General features: G+C 42.5%; 3 protein-coding genes and 1 pseudogene across 3 annotated transcripts; 2 read left to right on the plus strand and 2 right to left on the minus strand.

The window, feature by feature from the left end:
- Positions 1-1,001: 1,001 nt before the first annotated feature.
- LOC133920815 (uncharacterized) lies at positions 1,002-2,450 on the minus strand (annotated as a pseudogene).
- Positions 2,451-2,539: 89 nt separating this feature from the next.
- On the plus strand, positions 2,540-4,522 carry LOC133921321 (H/ACA ribonucleoprotein complex subunit 2-like protein). Its single transcript, XM_062366135.1, has 4 exons — positions 2,540-2,731; positions 2,837-2,906; positions 3,386-3,491; positions 4,135-4,522. Exons 1-4 carry the CDS (start codon positions 2,617-2,619, stop codon positions 4,294-4,296), a joined length of 453 nt encoding a protein of 150 aa, XP_062222119.1. The 5' UTR covers positions 2,540-2,616; the 3' UTR covers positions 4,297-4,522.
- Positions 4,523-5,448: 926 nt separating this feature from the next.
- On the minus strand, positions 5,449-19,266 carry LOC133921324 (ASC1-like protein 2). Its single transcript, XM_062366140.1, has 12 exons — positions 18,997-19,266; positions 18,866-18,903; positions 18,086-18,381; positions 17,853-18,008; positions 17,226-17,411; positions 16,952-17,133; positions 14,828-16,708; positions 11,311-11,754; positions 10,940-11,203; positions 9,455-10,360; positions 7,244-9,363; positions 5,449-7,011 (listed from the first exon to the last, which is right to left on the minus strand). Exons 1-7 carry the CDS (start codon positions 19,127-19,129, stop codon positions 16,677-16,679), a joined length of 1,023 nt encoding a protein of 340 aa, XP_062222124.1. The 5' UTR covers positions 19,130-19,266; the 3' UTR covers positions 5,449-7,011; positions 7,244-9,363; positions 9,455-10,360; positions 10,940-11,203; positions 11,311-11,754; positions 14,828-16,676.
- Positions 8,163-11,661, plus strand: LOC133921323 (LRR receptor kinase SERL2-like). The gene is made up of 11 exons (XM_062366139.1): positions 8,163-8,299; positions 8,475-8,607; positions 8,707-8,778; positions 8,891-9,034; positions 9,159-9,230; positions 9,321-9,380; positions 9,505-9,602; positions 9,794-9,943; positions 10,026-10,367; positions 10,872-11,251; positions 11,341-11,661. Exons 1-11 carry the CDS (start codon positions 8,197-8,199, stop codon positions 11,659-11,661), a joined length of 1,875 nt encoding a protein of 624 aa, XP_062222123.1. The 5' UTR covers positions 8,163-8,196.
- Positions 19,267-20,869: the final 1,603 nt, after the last annotated feature.

The raw sequence follows: 20,869 nt of genomic DNA on the forward strand, positions 1-20,869 counted from the left end.
ACATAGACACATATGTGTGAGCATCTATACTTAACCAACTATACCTTTTCAACCTGTAAACCTCAACATAACACCTTGCCACGCTCCAGCTTCCTAACACCTTGCTTCTCCTCATTCTTTCTCTCTTACGCGTCATAGGACCGCAAGACAAGTGTCAGCATGATGCATGATAATCGGCTTACCTTACCGTTAGATCGCCATATGATTAGTACAGAAAGTGCTAAAGCTAACTGCACCAATGATCGGTGCTTAAACGACACAAACGATCTATATTATCCAAACTCCTCTCCGGACCTATCCAGGGGAACTCCACATCCAGGTAGGAGAAACACTCCTAACACCGTCCATATCTCACCTCATCATCACAGCTCATCAATCTTAACATCGTAACTATTATTGTAAACAGTAACTAAGTCCTAAGCTCGCGAACAACGAATGCACCATCGCTCGACTTCTACCGAGAATCTAAGCAGTGCTAAGCATTTCGATTAACCTTTAAAACTAGACACCAATTACATAAAGACTACAATGATATGAATGAACAAAAATTCAAGATAGAGATAATACAATCAACTTAGGTTCTATCCATACAAACCCAAACCCGATATTTTACTTTCTCTGCAGCCAATGAACGGGGCATGTGTCAGGAAGTATAAATAGTTATGCAACAAGTATAACTGATACTTCAGAACAACTTCGAGTAGGAGAGATACATAAAGCCCTACTAGTCTTGTTTTTCTTTCCCCTCTTCGCTTTCCCAGGGTCCTCATTATCCATATCTTCACTCTGTACTGCAAGTTGGTTGACGTCAACTGCACATATATATGCATATTAGCTAGTAGGTAAAATACAAATGGAAGAACTACTATACAATGAGAACAATAGGACAAAATATAGTTTATCAATTGGTTCTTGCATGAACTCACTACTTAAAACCATTTGATAAAAAATGAGAAAAGATCAAAGTCATCCATTCGTTAAGAAAAATGTTCAGCGCTCAATCATGGTAAATGTGAAGCAATCTTACCACTTTGAGTTTCTTCATCTTGATTTTCATGCAGGATTTCCTCCACATCACTAAGCCCGGTAGAGCTCTTCCTTTCCTTTACCTTCTTTTCTTCTTCTTCTTCAGCTTAGGTGTTCCGGCATCATCACTAACAAATGAACTTTCATACACCGTGACAGGACTGCTACCTTCCATTAGCTTCTTTTTGGTCTCCTTCTTCTTCAGCTTAGGCGTTGCATCATCCATACTGTCTGACAGTAATCCCGCCACACCATCAGCTCTGGCATGATTGCTCTTTACTTTTGCATGCTTATTTTTCTTCTTCTGCTTCATCAATACAATTTTCTTGCTCCGTGCTAATTCTTTATCTGGCACTTAACAACTCGAAGGTGGAAAACACTATCTTAGAAAACTGTAGCTCCATTTCATACTTTAACAAGAAAAAACTTGATAACTGTACAGAGGGCATAGCGAACAACTTAAGAACTACAAGATACAATAGATGAATAGAACCAATAAAAGCCCAGCGCATGATATGGCTCTCACACTACCTGTTTCAGGCACACAAGATGCTCATGGTGCCATCTGATCATAAAAATGGCGGCAAGAAAACTATCAAACAGATAATGCATCAGATTGATCATACAGAAATGATATATCAACCTTGGAAGAACTAGCTCCGTCCCTGATGGATGGTTGTCCCTTCTTCTCAACAGAATCCGATAGACAAGAAAGAATCGAAAGCAGATATATATATATCCTAAATTAAAGAATCATCATTCCTCTACGAATTCTAACGAAGAATACATGAACAAAATCAGCATCCACTCTGGTTAATTGGTTAACTCATCCTAACTCAAGCTGTACCACTGCATCATCGCTTCAACCTTTGCTGGGCAACCAAAGTGGCATTTTTAAGCCAACAAATTGTTGCTCCAGGCTGAAACCACAGATTCCGAAGCACAACTAAAACGAAATGGGAGGAAAGGACAAGAAACAATCACTACTATTACCTTCCGCGACGCCATGCTCGGCAGCGGCCTCGCTATCGACGGCGCATTACAAACCTGTCTTTCTTCCTCATCAGCTGCTTCCTCTTTACTCCAAGCGCCAATTTCTTGTCCTCATTCGCTTCCCGTGAAGCCTTCTTGTCTTCAAAAGAGCAAGCTGTCACTTCGCCTCCCAAATTCGAACTGACCCAATCAGGAAGCTATGAGATTCAGAGAGGCGAAAGGGCGCACCTTTAGATTTTCCCATGTGAACAGATTAGTAACCAAGCTTATACGAGGAGGGCCGCGAAAAGGGCGTCTCCGGCGAAGTTCCCGTCCGTGAGCGGCGCGAGCAGTGGCGGCGCCGCCGAGTGGTGTCCTCGGTGGTGGCTGTCGCCTGTCGGCGTAGGGTTTGGGCCTTGGGCGACTTTAGTTCGTTTCGCAAAGCCTTTCAGACAGGTGGACCCAAACACAGGTGGGTCCCACGTTCAGTGACTTGAGGGTGGCGCGTAGGCCCGAGCTGCCGTTTTAATAGCAACCAGCTTTGCGTCTCCTAAACCCTAGCTCCAGAACCAACTAAACCCGCAAAGCCACAAGTCGAAGAAGGCGGCGGCGGCGGCGATGGGGAGCGACACGGAGACGGAGAAGAAGAAGACCCCGGTGGCGCTGGCGCCCATAGCGAAGCCCCTCGCCGGCAAGAAACTCTGCAAGCGAACCTTCAAGCTCGTGCGACGAGGTTCTTGAGACTTTTCTTCTTCGCTCAATTCGATTCTGTATTTGCCCCATTCGTTTCAGGGTTTTTTCACTTCCGGTTGTGATTCGGTTCTTGGCGAATTTGCAGCCTCCGAGGCCAAGTGCCTGAAGCGGGGAGTCAAGGAGGTGGTCAAAAGCATCCGCCGTGGGAACAAAGGGTCAGTACCTTTCAATTCTTTTCTCTGCCCGTTCACTGCTTGGTAAACATGTAATTGCCCAATTAGGTAATGTAAAGTCCCATTTACTGATAGAGAGGTTGGGTTAATGTTCTGTGATAATGGTGCTAGTAATCAGCAAAGAGAAGCTGTCCTATTGAGTTTATATATATCTTCTACAAAATGGTATTATACCATGTCTTATTGGTCTTCCGGTAATGATATATTAAAAAAAAATTAAAAAATTTATAACGCTACCGGTCATTCTAATTTGACTTTAGAAATTTGCATGGAGAATATACATAATGATAGCTGTAGCGCACTGTCTTGTCGATGAAATTGTCCATTTATGCCGCAATGTGAACTGTTGTCTATAGGGAAGCGAATTTGCTTATCTTGATGTGTTACTCTTTGAGGTTTTAAAGTATTTCGTGGCTTAACTTGCACTACGCTATTGAAATATGTTGCTTTGCTTTGTGCAGGTTGTGTGTAATTGCTGGAAACATTTCTCCTATTGATGTGATTACACATGTTCCAATACTTTGTGAGGAAGCTGATATTCCTTACATATATGTACCATCAAAGGAGGTGGGTTTACATTTTCCAGCGTTATTTAGATTTGCTTGTTCTGCAATTGTACGACAGAAAAAAATTTACTGCCATGCAATATATCATTGGATGACAGTCACTTTACTGCATGTCCATGTAACCAAATAATGCTAAAATTGGTTATCACTTATCAGATGTCCAACGTGCATCAGTTTCTAAAATTTGGGTGGAAATCCTCATGTAATCTTCCTGGTAGGTATTGGTAGTGACACTCTGTTTTAGGTCTGTGGTCACATAAAAATGAAGGAGCGCTACCTATCTGTCTTGTCATTTGCCTTTATAGTATTCTAAATTAATTGTGAAAAGACATGCCCGTTCTGTTTATTTTATTTTTGGGTCCAGTTCACTAACGCTGTAAATATCTTACCTAAAGGTAAGAAAATCATATATCAGAAAGGCCATGGAGAAATATCTTACCTTAGCAACTTCCCAACAGCAAAATTTATAATGTTTTCCCGTGTATGTGGAGATTACAAGTAGACAGAATAGTAACATGGAGAAATAAGCCATGTTAAGTTTGTGATTTCAACTATATGGCAGTTTGTGGTTTCAGACTGGATGCTTAAGATAGATGGCTGAGCCTCAAGATTTACTAATGTGTTGTGGTTGCCCCTCTGTACAGGATCTTGCGACTGCAGGAACCACAAAGAGGCCTACTTGTTGCGTCTTGGTTATGACCAAACCAGCCAAGGGGGAGATCAGTGAAGAGGTGAAGGAGAAACTTAAGTCAGACTATGACCAAGTTGTTACGGAAGTTGCTGAGGTTACATCTGCAATGTTCTGAGAACAATTCCAGGACCACGGTAAAATGAGAACCAGGCAGCTCGTTGTGCACAATTTTCTTGGTGTAGTATGTAGCATGATCTGTCAGTCCACCCTGCTTGTGTGAACCGCACCAGTACTGTTTTCCAGGGTGGCTGGAGCACCATCAGTTGCTCACCCATATTATGTATTACCTTTGTTGGACGTACTTCTTCCATTATTAGATAAAATTAGCCGGTTATAATGAATTTGCGGTGAGCAGATTGTTTCCTGTGAGATTGCCAGACGTTGGTAGCTAGTGCGTGCTTCTTGTTTCGGGTCTTGTGATGATGACTTGTCTCAAGCTCTGCCTACAATATGTATGAAACTAAGGCAATACCCGAGTACCCTGATCTGGAATAATTTCCGCCCATTAGGGGTAAAACACTGAGCACAAAATCAGCAGTGTGCATGACTAGGACTTGTCTAGGATCACGTATCAAGGAATTCTTCCTCATGGTTCAGGCTACGTGCTGCAGAGAGCTCTTTACGTTTGTTTGATGGCCCATTTTCTTGACCCCTGGCAGGGCGCAGTCGTGCAACACTTCAGTCCGGCCACTGATCCTTCGGAATTCGGAGCTGTTTGCGGGTACGCAGGGAAGCAGCTCCGCGCTCTGATCTTTCGGCACTTCATCGGAGGTGCTGGATCCTTGTTTGTTGTTACGGCGCCTACGGCGCTTTGTTTGGAAGTTTGTGGCGAGCACACGACAAAGTTTGGCCTGAGAGTTCTGTGTGGTTACTGTCGTGGTATGTCATGCATCAGTTTCGCTGGGAGTGAGGCAGTGAAACCTCGCAGCATATATATATATTTTTTACAACGTTTCGTGTGTGGTTGAATCAGGTCCAACCGAACCAAAGCTTTCTTATTTGTGGACGAGGACTTGGCCATGGGAAATCGAGTTGGGGTGATTGCATTGAGAGAGAGATTCAGGCACAGCTCTCGAGCTGCCAACCACCCTTTCCAATCCCGGCCAAACAAAGGAGTTGGTAGCGTAGGATTCTAATGCATGACCGAACTTGTGGAATGTAGAGGTTCTCTTGGGATAACCATACCATAAACTCGGACAAGCAAAAGATCCAATGGCAAATGGCCTCTACTTTGCAACAGCTATGTGATCCACTTGCCACTTTAATATACCAAATCAGACAACTTGGAAATATTATTGTCATAAAGTTGAAGTTAAACATGAAAACAAAGGCAAAGCACTGGTGCATATATGTTCTAAGTATACAATCAACAACTAAACCTTTATCTCAAAAAGAAAAGAAAAAAAAAACCCTCATGTGTTGCCACAGTTTTACTTGAGTGGAAAGCCTTGCCGTGCAATCTCACCTTGCTGTTGCTGGTCAAAGATACTGGAGGACGGGCGATGGCGCACAGAAGATCAGAATATTTCGTTGATAGCCTGGTCACCATACGGCTGAGACCACCTGGTCAATCCCAACATACATATACGGGAAAATTCAGTTGAAGCCATTTCTAAATGTGGCAATCCAAACTATGATACTGATAAATAAGACATTCCACAGTATAGCACTCCTAACGCCCTCTCCCTTCCTAATATGCCACTATACCTATTATTTTCCTGTTTTCTTTTTTAGCTGAAATTGATATGCGAAATGTCTGTTCTACCCCTAGACATGAATGAAGCAAGCTAGTCATATTTTCTGTGCCTACCGCATAAAAGTCACAGGTTATCAGTACTAGTTAGGACGTCCAATCCCGCGACATGACAAAAACTTACAAGATAATGTTGCTAGACTACGGGAAAGAAAGCCATAACAGGATCGTACATAATTTTGTCCTGAGGCTCCTTTCATAGTAAAAAGGATAACCAATGGTGTTTCCTGACTCCTAGCAAAGTAAGTAGTAACATGCAGTTAACACATAACCTATGACTTCTATGCACTAGGCACCGGAAATATGACTAACTTGCTCCATTCACATCTATGGGTAGAACAGACATTTTATGTATCAATTTCAGCTAAAAAAAAGAAAACATGAGAATAATAGGGATAGTGGCATATTAGGAAGGGACAGGATGCTAGGAGTGATATAGTATAAAGCATCTTATTTATCAGTGGCATAGTTTGGATTGCACAGATCTTGTACTGTTCTGTCCTGGCATGCATGCTACTGTGTGCCTCTGTGCCTTACGTACTGCTTGTGTTTATCTTCTTCATTTCCACTGCGTGCCATCATTTAGGTGATGACCATGGAGAATGTAATTACATGGTTGCAAAAGGATCCACAGTGCTCTTAATTCCTTAGAAGAAATAACGAAGCCAATGATGCAGCCTTGGTGACGAAGTTCAGATTTTGACAATTGTAGCAACACTATGATTCATGCCGCCATGCTTTGCTAGTGCATCAAGTTTCTAGGGAGCAAACCGAGGTTATGATCCATGTCTACACGGATAAACCTGCACCTCATATTTTCAGGGTCCCACATACGTTTCTCCCTCTTTGTACCAGATCTGTACGGTGTGGTATAGCACATCATTGCCCTTGCTCTTTCACACACAAACATACACAAAGCAAGAGTACAGAGGAAAAGAGAAAAGGCGAAGTGGGGCAGGCAAAGGCAGCAAAGCATCCCTCATTTCACTGAAAAGAGAGGTCACGTCTTTCATGCAAGGTAGCCTTGCAATGATTACAACCCAAAGGAAAAAGGAGCATGGCCACCACCCTTCTCGTCTGCAGATCAAACAAGGAAAGCACGTTGATGGTTGTCTCATGGAGCATCACACTGAACAATCTCTCCTAAACATCACCCAAACCTTGTTTTCCTTAAACAACACTCTACATGCACATCTACTTCTAAACAAGTACCATGATTTGACACAGGAAGGTATGGATGTGCCAAAGATAACTTTTTTCAGATAATGGATGTGCCAAAGATAACTTGTACGAAGAAAAACAATTGTACCTTATTTTTCTTCACAGAAAATTTGCCTGTACTTGGAAGCATCAAGTATGTATCTAATCTAAGCATCTGCATGGTAGTGATTGATGAATCCATACAAACTGACGTGGCAAGAACTCAGGTTATTGTCATTATGCTACAGTAGACAGCAGAAACACGACCGGTATTGCATTTACTTTTATTTGGTTCTTGATTCTTCATGCACACTGTATGAGCGTCAAAAATCCCTTGTCCATTCCCTTCAGTGCCTCCACTTCAGGTCAGGTGAGAGGCACTTCCTCCCTGTCATTATCCCCCTTCCTCCAGCTAAAGATACTTTTGCTCCATTGTTTAGTGCTCCCACCAGAATTCTCACACACTTCCCTAGCTAATTGTCCAACTGCCCATGCCTTGTAGAATTCTTTTGTTACAAGGATCCCCAATCAAAGGTGCTGTTGTGACCTGTCACAGTCTTTGCTCCACTCCACTTCTGGTCTGCTGCGCACACCCACACTATAATAAAGTTGATGTCTTTCTTGAGTGGGATCAATAATAAACTAATAATCTGTTCCTTTAGACTAGATTAGCCTAAACCATTAAGTTAACAAATTACACTGTCACTGTTTTCCATAACTTTTTATTTTCTCACAGGCCCCAAGAACACAGAGGGGAGAGAGGAGGAATTTTCTTGCCTCCTTTAATCCAATTTTCTATTCCAAGCAGGCTCAGGTGGCAGGCATGTTTGTTCCCTCGCTTCCCCTCCTTTTCTGCTTTTCCTTGCAGCCAGAACACAAGCATCTTCTTTTGTGTCATTTGCTACTGACAGGTCCTCAGAGGCATCCCTTCCACTGCCACTGGCAATTGGTTCTGTGGGAGAGAAGGTTGCATGCTTCCTTGCCTCTTGATTCCATGTTTGAACACGGAGCAAGGTCGTGAACTTCTTGCCCAGGAGGCCCGGTTCTTGCACTGCTTTGGCAATGGGGGTGGTTCTTGCTGCTTCCTCCCTGGTGCTCCTCCTGTTCTTCTCCCTTTGCAAGCCAGCAAGTGGCCTCCTCTCCCCCAAGGGTGTAAACTATGAAGGTTAATATTCCTTCCTCAAACCAAGAGCTCTCTTGGTTATCTCTTTTTGTTCTCTTGCATTGGTGTTTGCAATCATCCTTGTATGATACTCTCAGATCAAGAACTCTGTTATTCGCTCTTTGTTTTTTCCCCTTTGCACTGCATTGGTGTGTGACAATCTCAGTTCCATTTGCAGTTCAAGCTCTCATGATGATCAAGAACTACCTCAAGGATCCTCATGGTGTGCTGAAGAACTGGGACCAAGACTCTGTGGATCCTTGCAGCTGGACCATGGTCACTTGCTCACCGGAGAACCTTGTGACTGGCCTGTAAGCAAGCCACCTAGCAGTTTTGCACCAGCTCCAAATCTGTGTTTCCTCAAGTTTTCCTTGTATCTTACTACTTCTCTGGCTATTTGAACTTGGCAGAGAAGCTCCAAGCCAGAATCTTTCTGGCCTACTCTCCCCAAGCATAGAGAATTTGATCAACCTTGAGACAGTGTAATTTGTTGTCATGATTAGCCTTGTCAATTTCTACTGTATTTTCAGCATTTACTATGTTTCTCTGGGTAGGAAGAGATCTCATATTTTGCTCTTTATAATTTCTTTATAGTCTTCTGCAGAACAACAACATAAATGGGTTGATCCCAGCAGAGATTGGCAAGCTAACAAAGCTCAAGACACTTGATCTCTCCAGCAACCACTTCTCTGGTGAAATCCCTAGCTCTGTGGGCCACCTTGAAAGCCTCCAGTATCTGTGAGTGCAATTCTGTTCCACTGTACTTGTCTTGAATGCTATTTTGGAAGTTTTCTATTCATGACCTGTTCCTCAGGAGCCATCCTGTATCTGTTCTTATTGTTTACCACTGTGCTCTTATTAGGAGGCTTAACAACAACACATTGTCTGGTGCATTCCCTTCAGCATCAGCTAACTTATCACACCTTGTTTTCCTGTGAGTGTTCTTTGCTTGTTTGGCTGTTCTGTTATATGTGTTCTGCCTGCGTTGGCTGTGTGGTGATCACTGTTGACTTGCATTTTTCAGGGACCTGTCCTACAATAATCTGAGTGGTCCAATCCCAGGGTCTCTGACAAGGACATTCAAGTAAGTATATAGTCTTCTGTTCTTTATCTTCGACCAAAAGTAATATTGCCAGTGGAAAGTGGAGACAAATTTACCTTCAAATTTGATTTCATTGGAAAAATATAATTTTGATCTTCTCTTGCAGCATAGTAGGTAATCCCCTGATCTGTGCGGCAACCACGGAACAAGATTGTTATGGAACTTTACCGATGCCGATGTCCTACAGCCTGAATAACACACAGGGTATGCACAGTCAGTAGTATGTTCAGTGATAATTAGCAGTATTTATGTCACATAGATCACCCATTTATTTATCTGATGCCAGCAATCGTATTAGGGATTATATTGGCACTCATTTAGCAAAAAGCTTTCAAATAAAAATTTGCATTGATTTTGTAGATGGTAATTGGTCTAATGACAACTTATATCAATAGGTACTCTGATGCCTGCGAAAACTAAGAGCCATAAAGTTGCAATTGCATTTGGTGCAACAACTGGCTGTGGCAGCCTCCTTTTCCTTGCCGTTGGCTTGCTGTTCTGGTGGAGGCATAGGCAAAATCGGCAAATTCTTTTCAATATTGATGGTAAGTAAAAGGCCGAAGTCAGTCATCAATTCATGAACTTGGTGCCTGAACCTGTTTGATCTTACTGTGTTGGCTACTGCAGACCAACACATAGAGAACGTTAACCTCGGAAACATGAAGAGGTTTCAGTTCAGAGAGCTCCAGGCTGCAACAGAAAATTTCAGCAGCAAGAACATATTAGGAAAGGGCGGCTTTGGAATCGTTTACCAGGGGCATCTCCCAGATGGAACTCTTGTAGCCGTCAAGAGGCTCAAAGATGGTAATGCCGCAGGCAGGGAAGCACAGTTTCAGACTGAAGTCGAGATGATCAGCTTGGCGGTGCACCGGAACCTTCTCAGGCTCTACGGATTTTGCATGACTGCCAGCGAGAGGCTACTGGTCTATCCATACATGTCAAATGGAAGTGTTGCATTGCGCCTGAAAGGTAAGGATATCAAGATTTCAAGATGATTCATTGCTTGAAATTATAGTACAGGTGGTATATGCCTCTGTCCTTGACAAATCAATTGTTTTTATCAAGTAACTTTTTTTAGAACAGTAGGGGAAGATCCTACTGAATATATATTAATATATAAATAGATGTATCTGTACAAGAGGTCTTACAAGACCAAAATTGCAAGGATAAACAAGGCCACAGGACCTGACACATTACAACTTTTAAGACTACTCTTCAACCAATGTTATTCCAATTTAGCCGGCTTTCCAGATGAGGTTGAAAATTCTTAGAAGCCCTTTGTTTTATCAAGTAACTCAATATCAGATTAAACATGACTGCTTGATACAATTGAAGAAGCAGACAACCTGGCAAGCAGAATACAAAGAGATTTGGAATTTGATTCTTCCATTTCTATTTTTCCTCTCCTTTGAGCAGAATATTAGAACAAAGAATATAAGCAAGTATTAACTTATTTCGCCTAACCAAGTACAGGTAAGCCACCACTGGACTGGATCACCAGAAAGAGGATAGCTCTTGGGGCAGCACGAGGTCTATTATACCTGCACGAGCAGTGTGACCCCAAGATCATCCATAGGGATGTAAAAGCAGCAAACATACTGCTTGATGACTACTGCGAAGCAGTCGTCGGAGATTTCGGGCTTGCAAAGCTCTTGGACCACCATGACTCGCATGTCACCACAGCCGTGAGGGGCACCGTTGGCCACATTGCCCCAGAGTACCTCTCCACCGGCCAGTCGTCTGAGAAAACCGATGTCTTTGGTTTCGGAATCCTGCTGCTGGAGTTGATCACCGGCCAGACCGCACTGGAGTTTGGAAAGTCATCAAATCAGAAGGGAGCCATGTTAGACTGGGTAAGTTAATTCACTGTCAGTTTCATATGGTCTACATAACATGTGGCGTATGATCATACCTGAGCTAATTAGCACTGGCGTTTGTTCAGGTGAAGAAGATGCACCAAGAGAAGAAGCTGGACATACTAGTGGACAAGGACCTGAAGAGTAACTATGACCGCATTGATCTGGAGGAGATGGTGCAGGTAGCACTGCTATGCACCCAATACCTTCCTAGCCACAGGCCTAAGATGTCAGAGGTGGTCAGGATGCTTGAAGGCGATGGGCTAGCAGAGCGGTGGGAGGCGTCGCAGAGCACCGAGTCTCACAAGTTCAAGGTGCCCGAGTTCAGCTTTGGCCGCTGCTACTCCGACCTTACGGATGACTCATCATTGCTGGTGCAGGCAGTCGAGCTCTCTGGGCCGAGATGACACCATTGCAGACAGTGGACGGCAAGAGGCACCACCAGTTGTTTCCCAGTAGGATCTGTAAATAACACAAAGTGAAGCAACTGATGTTGCGCCCTGTCAGAAAATGAAGCAGGTCTCAATCAGATGAACTGTACAAAGATCAAAGAAGAGCACAACCTAGGCTAGGCATGGTATATTACTACATTTACAGGTTTTGTAACGGTCGGTAGAATAAGATCCTAGAGCAATATTTTTAAAGCAGTAAGGTTTGTTTGCATGTTTTCCTTTATCTTCTATTACTCCATTAGTTCTAATTTGTAAGAAGTAAAAACTATTGCCAAAAAATCAATATCTCATTTCAGGTAAATAATATCAAAATTAAAGCACATAGATCAAAGCTTAGGAGTCCATGTGCTTTAATAAGCTTTGATCTATGTGCTTAGAAGGGGGAGCGAGAGCGTCGGGGAGGCGAGGAGTCCATCTTTCCTCCCAATATTTCTTCTTAACTCCGGATGGGTACACCGACAAATTTTATCGGGTGTGTATAATCAAATCTGACCTCCTCTGTGCATTGCGCACATTGCAGCGAGGGGATGCACGCAAGTTGGGCCTTCTGAACTCAGCACTCATCACTCTTCTACCTAAATCTGCGGAGGCAATTGAAGTGAAAGATTATAGGCCAATAAGCCTTATACACAGCTTTGCAAAGCTTGTTGCCAAGCTAATGGCAAACCGGCTCGCTCCAAGGCTCAGTACAATTGTTTCTCCCAATCAAAGTGCTTTTGTACGTGGCCGGTTCATCCATGACAATTTTTTGCTCGTGCAACAGACAACGAAGTTCTTGAATCGACAAAAGGCCCCGAGAATCTTGATGAAGTTGGACATTTCAAAAGCTTTTGATTCCGTGCCTTCATCGTTCTTGCTCGAGGTGCTCTCTCATCTTAGTTTTGGACATAAATGGTGTAACCTGCTCAGTGCTCTTCTATCCACTTCAAGCACTCAATCCTTGTCAATGGAGAGCCCAGAGAAGTAATTGAACATCGTCAGGGACTACAGCAAGGCGATCCGCTTTCCCCAATGATCTTCATCATCATTATGGATGTTCTAAATGCCATGATCGTCAAGGCCAGTGAGGAAGGCCTCTTGCAACCGTTGGTGTCCCGTCCCCTCAGCCACTAAGTGTCCTTGTTCACCGATGATGTGGCACTGTTTCTCAGACCAAATGCGGCTGAGCTTGGCGTGATGATGAATATTCTTGATAGATTTGACGAAGCTTCAGGGTTGCGGACTAACGTGCATAAGAGTTCTATGATTCCCGTCCAATGCCAGGATCATGACATTGAAGAAGTGACAGTAACTGTGACATGCGAGGTCGCAGCCTTCCCCTACCACTACCTGGGTTTACCCCTTTCGGTGAAGAAGCTAACTAAGGCCGACTTCCTCCCTTTGCTCGACAAGATAACAGATAGCATACCAGGCTGGAAGTTGATCTAATGACGAAGGTAGGTCGCGCTACCTTGGTTAGTGCAGTCCTTATTGCCATTCCCATTTATTGCCATAGGCATTCCCAAGTGGGCTACCAAGGCAATAGACAAAATGTGTCGTGATTTTCTCTGTAAAGAAAGGAAACAAGCTAACGGAGGACATTGTCTTGTCGTGTGGCAGCGTGTGTCACCCATTAGAACTGGGCGGCCTCGGTATACATGACTTGCAAAAAAAATGGGTTGGGCGCTTCGCATGAGATGGTTGTGGTTAAGAAAGACCAAGCCGAAGCGGCCATGGGCAGGCCTTGATCTATCGGTAAACATCAATGCTAGGGCTCTATTTGAGATCTCGGTTACAACAATGGTGGGTGATGGCAATACCACATTGTTTTGGACCGACAGCTCGATTCATGGTAATTCTATCCAAGACCTGGCTCCAAACCTCATAGCTTTTATATCGAGGCGGGTTCAATCTGAAAGGCCAGTTTATCAGGCTTTGGAAGACTGTAGCTGGGTACGTGACATAAAAGGAGGCCTTTCAACAGCAGCTTTGGTCCAGTACCTACAGCTATGGGATACTCTCCATCATATTGTGCTTCATCCTGGAGAAGCCGACCAACACACATGGTTGTGTGATTCCTCAGGCAAGTTCTCCGCAAAGTCGACCTACCTCTCTTTTTTCATTGGTAGCACGTGCTTTGAACCATGGAAAAGACTATGGAAGTCGTGGGCGCTGCGTAGCTGCAAGTTCTTTATCTAGTTAGCAATTCTTAATCGTTGTTGGACAACGGATCGCTTGGCTCGTCGTGGCATGCCTCACCCAACAAGTTGTCCCCTTTGCGACTAGGAGGACGAGAATTGTGGTTTAGGCTCCTCAGCCGGATCAGCTTGTCGCAGCTCACACCCTCCAACTCAAATGTTACCTTCTCTGATTTGTGGCGTTGTGCACAGAAGGGTAGGCAAGGACAGGCGGAAAGGGCTCAACTCTCTGATCATCCTTGCGGTTTGGTGGTTATGGAAACACCGTAATGATTGTGTTTTCAACGGTGCCGCTCCAAGAGTGGAGGTGGTTCTGCAAGAGATAGCTGTGGAGGCTCACCTTTGGATATTGGTAGGAGCAAAGGGGTTGGGGGCTCTATGGTAGGGCTAGATGACCGAATTTGTGGTCGTGCCAGCCTTGGCCTTTTAGAGTGTGTGTGTGTGTGTTTGTTGCCTTTTGGCTCTTTTTGTTTTTGTTTTCTCTCTTTTGCTGCTTGCCTCTAGGGGCTTTGTAAAGGGGCTGGTTCTTTTCTTCTACCTATAATAAAAAAAAAACACGCAGCTCTCCAGCGTGTTCAAGAAAAAAATGCACTAGAATTCCTAGTCCTGCAGTTCTCTTCCTACATTTAGGATCCAAACAAGAACATAACTGCATATTCGGGCTGCATTTTCTCATTCTCTTGGATCTAAAACAGTATAAGAAGTTACTGTAAAACACAAATGTACCAAACGAAACAAAATTCCCAGATAACATAGCTGGCCTGTTCCTCTATGTCTAAAACCCTAAATTTTGAAGTTCTCTCTTAGTTTCTGACAAAACCCTCATCCTGTACAAGTTCTCAACTCTTCTGCTATAAGACTGGGAAAACATAGAAGTGATTATATTTTTTAGATTTTCAAAGCAATTGAATTCCAGATCCATATTATTGAAGGGTATGTAATACCTGCAATTTTCTTATTGTTCACATATTTCAGTGACTATTTGCCAATTTCATCTCAGATACCTCTCTCATCAATGGAGGTGGGTATAGTACCCGCCTTTTCTGCTAGAGGTTGGCAAGCTCTAGATATCCACTGGGATCTACACTTGCAATTCTTTCTCATGATGCAGAAAGCCAGGAAGGATTTTAGAAGACCTTTCTTCATGGAGGTTTTCATCACTGCTGCATGGAATATCTGGAAACAAAGAAACAATTTAATCTTCAGAGATATCAATCCAACTTTGCAGGGATGGAAAAATGACTTTATAAAAGATGCTTATCTTCAGTCTCACAGGATGAAAGAGTCTTTGATCCTTCTCTTCTTAGATTGGCTCTACTCTTTTGTATAGCTGCTCTTTTATTTCCCTGCTTTTTCCCTCTTCTTCCCTTTCTGGGAGGGTCTTTGTACAGTGCCTTAATTTATATTTTAATATATTTACCACAGTAGGGGATTCTCCTACTTTTTCCCCCTCAAAAATAACATAGCAGATATCTCAAATATCAACATCCTAACAACTAGCGGAGTGGATCTATTATCAGGCCGCTCCAGATGCCAGTGAATTTGATCTACATGGACAGAGAGGCCAGAGTCCTCAGGTACAAGGAGAAAAAGCGGGCAAGAAAGTTTGAGAAGACCATAAGGTATGCACCAAGGAAAGCATATGCAGAAGCATGGCCACAGATCAAGGGCCGCTTCGCCAAAAGATTAGATGTTGAGCTTGAAGTGGGGGCCAGATGTTCTCATCAGCAACTCTACCCAACAATAGCTATGGTACTGTTCCATGGTTCTGATGTAACAAGATGAGAAATTATGTTGACAGACATAGGGGTCAGTAATCATATGGCTCACTGCAAGTGTCCAGAAGCTCTAGGAAATCATGAACAGTAGCAATATTTTTTGGCAGATTCCTTATTTCATTATCTTAGACTGCAATTTTGCATTGTAACTTTACTTGAAAGGTTTAATTAGTTAGAACTTGCTACAATAAAGATATCATATATCAACAAATAGATTGCTCGAAAAAATATATATATCAACAAATAGTGGTATGCTGAAACGTAAAGGGAAATTGTAATATAAGAGAGAATTTCCAAAAGGTAATTCTATCGTTTCCGATGATAAGCAACAGCAGCAACAATCATGCCAATGACACTCATAAACGATTTCTACTGCAGTAGTATGTAGAGATATACACTGTTGGACTCGGATCCTGCAAGAGGTGGGTTAATAGAACACACATTGGACACATAAATTTTTCTCACTGCCAACAACTTCTGATGTTTATTCAAACACCCAAAAGCCTATAACTGCTAATAGCTTCTAACAGATTACGTCGGATGAAGCACATTCGGTGCTTCCATCCAACAAAGCACATTCGGTGCTTTTCTTGCTGCCAGCAGTTTCTGATGTTTATTCCAGCATCTAAAAGCCTATAGCTGCTGACAGCCTCTAAAGAGATGAAGCTCATCCTGAGCTTCCATCCGGTGCATACAACACACCTTACAAAGGGTTGGGGTCACCCTATATTTATAGGCTAGCAACTGACCTATTGTAGATACAGTACATCGGGATGCTACAGTACTGCCGTGTTGTTTCTGCAACAACTGAGGTACTTCTGCTACAGTAACTGGCGTGTTGTTCCTGCAACAACCAAGGGAATTAATGCATTATTACGTACAAAGAAGCAGAACAAAAACAAAATAGAGCAATGATCCGAAATTACAGCACAATATGTTCCTTTTCACCTAAAGAATTTAAACAGCTTGATCCATACTCATTTTCCTTTCCACCTTCAGAATTTATATGGCTCAATCAATCCTCATGTTCCTCTTCACCTTCAGAATCTACATGACAGGGGGCAGTGGTGAGCATTATGATACACAGAAAAATCTAAGTCCTATAATATATGTTGGTCTGTTAGACAGCAATGCATAATGCTTGACCCTCAAGACAAGTATTTACATGGCAGGGATATTAACAATTGATGATATATTCATCTTTAAACGAAATTTAACTTTAAAAAATCTTTATCAAAATTTAGCCTCGTACAATAACAGATTAACATTCTAGGGAAAAGGACTACCTACCAGATCGTATATCATCCCCAGCATGCCCTCTAGACTGCATTTGCCTCACGAGCATTCGATAAATTAAGACCCACCAATATATGTGTAGAACGAGGGAGAAGAGAAGACTGTTGAATACATAGTAGTATATTGGCCCATCAAATATGTGCTTCTCCTTGTCTGGAGTCAGAACAACTTCATAGCTGAAATTTTAAGAAGAAACATGTAAGGTTTAGTAATAACAAGTCCCCTATAGTACACTACCCCATGAATGAACATAGTAATTCATACTGACCTTGTGCTCCAAAGAATCCAGAATGGATAATATGTAAGGCGAAGGACTACCCAAGAACAGACAAAAAGAAGAAATGAAGCATCTGCAATCAACTGGCAGCCTCCGTACATGGAAATCTTTCCGAGCTCCAGGAACACGTCACTTGCATCATGAATGGCAAGGACAACTGAACCCACCTGAGCAAATCTATTTTAGGAAATTAAATTAACTTGGCAATTTCAAGGAAAAAACATTTTCAGATGATAATGCTATTAGATGAAGGCGCCTTGTGATGTGCTGCTGGAGCTAAAGAGCTCTGGCGCCTCCTATTTGTGTAGGCTGGTCGGTGGTCGTGCATTAATTTTGTTTGTGGCGCGTTTGTTATAAGGTCAAAGCGTGTGTGGTGTGTGTGTTGTTTTTGGATTCTCTCTCTTCTTAATTGAAATGACACACAGCTCTCTTGCGCGTTTGAGAAAAAATAATGCTATTAGGTCTAACAAGTAACTGCTGGTAATAAAGTATTCACAGACTGCCCAGTGTCCAAGTAAGCGTTGAAAACATTGATGCAGATATGAGAATGCAACTTGAATTGGATTCAAACATAAATCAGCATAAATTAAAAAAAAAATCTCCAGATGGCCAGTATACCTGAATATGTAAGACAGTGTTATCAGAAAAACAGTTGCTACATGATGAGTCATCGAAATACCAAAGTCCGAGCGCCTTGTTTCCCAAAACAAAAGGGCAAATATTGAGTACGTATAGAAACCAGCAACATACATATAGACCGCCTTGAGTTTAAATCTGGATTAAAAAAAGTTTATTAATGACTTGGTATAAAAATAATAAAAAAGGTAACAAAATAAGATGTTCCCTCAAACAAAACAAGATGTCTCACATAGTTTTTTTTTTTATCTGGCCAGACCTGATCACCTGGTCCAACCCAGAAATTTCTTGTGGTCGTGAAACATGGCTCGTTATATGTCACAGAAAATGCCAGTATCTCCCCAGAAAGGAAATAAATGCATTTCCAAGACGATTCTTTAAGTTTCCTGATCTTTCTCTTGCCTGCATATGTAGTAGGATCAAGCTTCCCATCCCCCTTCTTGAAAATCAGCTCCTTGGCTAACCATTGTACACGAAATGCTGGATGAGAACTAATGCATAAGCCTTCCTTCTGGAAAAGGAGAATTAGTTCATTGTGGAAGGTCCCGAATAACTCCCGTTTATTTCCAACAACAAGACTCAGTCACAACTCACAAGTAGTCTTCTTTACATTTGTTTGAACAACAAATGAAACAAAAGTGGCCAAGCGCAGGAGTGTGTAGACGCAGCAACTTAATAAAACAGTTGGCAGATCCTCTTAGAAACCTTCTTCTCCCTGCCTCTGAGGATTTTCTGCCTATATGCACCTCCGCTAAGGATAATCACACCAATCATCAATTTATTTTGATGGTTAAATTAAAGGGAATTAAGGATTTTCCACCACATTCGTTGTCACTTCAGGATTTGACTCTGTCAGACTAACATGTGGGTCTAGGGCCACATGCCAGTGAGCAAATAATGGGAAAACCCTGATATGACAACAAATTTAGTGATGAATCCTCCGAATTTTTCCTGTGTTATGATCACGCTAGCACCTTCTTACACTAAATAGTTACCGTGTAATACTTGGCAGAACCCCTATTCCTTCCATCCTCTAGAATCAAGAAAGGAAATAGTTCAAGCATCACCTAAAACAGGAGACAAAACACCAAAAATGGTGTCAAAAAGAGCGGGACAAAAATACAACCTCGAAGACTGAGGCAGTCGAGGAGGGAACGGACGGCGAGGAAGAAGACGACGAAGAAGGGGATGGCCGCGAAGTCGGCGTAGGCGGGGTAGCTCTCCGCCTCCCAGTCGATCGGCGGGACCGAGATGGCCATCGCCGGCTCGCCAGAGGCCGTCGGAAAGGAGCGAGGCGAAGACTTTTCGCGAGCGATTCGACGGTTCGGTGCGTGGCGGCTGAAGGCGACGGCTGAACCTGATAGAAACGGAGGGCCCGGGTTCTTCAGCGTTGGTGGCTATGTGACCAAGTGCTGAACGCTTTACAAGTTGACTCGAATTTTGAACAATCGACCCCGTTCTAGAACTTTTGAACATTGCTTTGAATATCGGCGCTGCTTGTGCTCAGACGTCCGATGAAAAACTTTCCATTAATAGCTTCTAATGTTTTGTTGCAACATCAAAAGACAATATCTGTAACATCAGAGAATAACGTTCGTAAAATTAAAAAAATACATCAAAATAGTTCAATGACATCCGATTTTAGAGAAATTACTACCGCAACATCACATTATATTTCATATAACGTTCTAGATAAATTAGATCAGCAACCAATTAATTCAAAAAAAATACTAATGCAACAACCGAAAATAACTACTACAACAAATTGGTTTATCCATTATAACATGGGCATTATAAAGAGAAATATATAGCAAATACGAATCATGGCTGCAACAAGTGCAATAAACTATTGCAACAAAAACTCAAAAAGCGTGACTTGTTGCAACATTGAAAAAATCATCAGGAACACACCAAAATTAGCATTGCAACATTTGAAAGGCATTACTGAAATAATTTAATGTACTTGTTGCAACATGGACATATCACCAAATTATAGATCCCGAACTCATCACATTCGGCATGAGAGAGATCGGCTCCTCTCCGATACTCTTCTCCCCAGCAGCGGCTCACCAGGAAACGGCTCATCAAATCATATCGTTGGGTCAAGCTCCACTCCATCCAAATGCTTGTCACTAGGATCAAGCTCCTCATCGACCAAATTAATACTCCGTCATCGGAATCGAGCTCCTAGTCGTCCGAATCGACAACCTACCGTCGGGATCGAGCTCTCTGCCACCCAAATCGCTGCCCTATCATCAAGATCAAGCTCCTCACATCTCGAGTCGACGCCCTACTATTGGTACCCAAGCTTCTCCATCGGGATGGGGCTAGATATGGATCTGGGCGAGTGGCATGATAGGAACGAACAGAAAAATAAGCTCAAGAGAGGAGTAACGAGCGGATCGAGCAGATGAGTCCTAAGCTATTATGTTTGTTTTTTTCTCATGAGGGAACATGACGAGAGAAAGGCAGAAGCCGCATAACGGGTGGTAGGCTACGGTGAATGGAACGTCAAACAAGTGGCTGAGACATGCGTTCGATTTTTTTTAATTCATCGGACGACAGTTTAGGAGCATTATCATTTGAAAATTCGTGATTACCTTGCAAACTAGTACAAATACATATGGGGAGATATCTGGTGCAAAAACAACTATTTGTTACACGAATGCAAATACTATGTGCATTTTGTATATGTCAAGTTTAAAATCACGCTGAATACCATGCAAGATCGATACCGTTCTACCAACAATTTTTCTAGTCCTTCATAATATGTTAGAGAAAAGGAAACGCATGGAAAGGGAAGTGATTAACGGAGTTGAATATATTCTAATGCCAAATGATGTTACATGGAAGCTTAGGTATATATGCTGCTATATACGCGCTTAATTTTTCATGTCGTACTTCTAAAAAGTTTCCCCTTTCTTCCATCTTATTTCTTACTCAGATGTACAATTCATGTTTGAGGTTCTACGATACCGTAGGCGATCTCAAATATGAAA

This window comes from Phragmites australis, chromosome 6 (genome assembly GCF_958298935.1).
Source record: "Phragmites australis chromosome 6, lpPhrAust1.1, whole genome shotgun sequence".
Classification (NCBI taxonomy): domain Eukaryota; kingdom Viridiplantae; phylum Streptophyta; class Magnoliopsida; order Poales; family Poaceae; genus Phragmites; species Phragmites australis.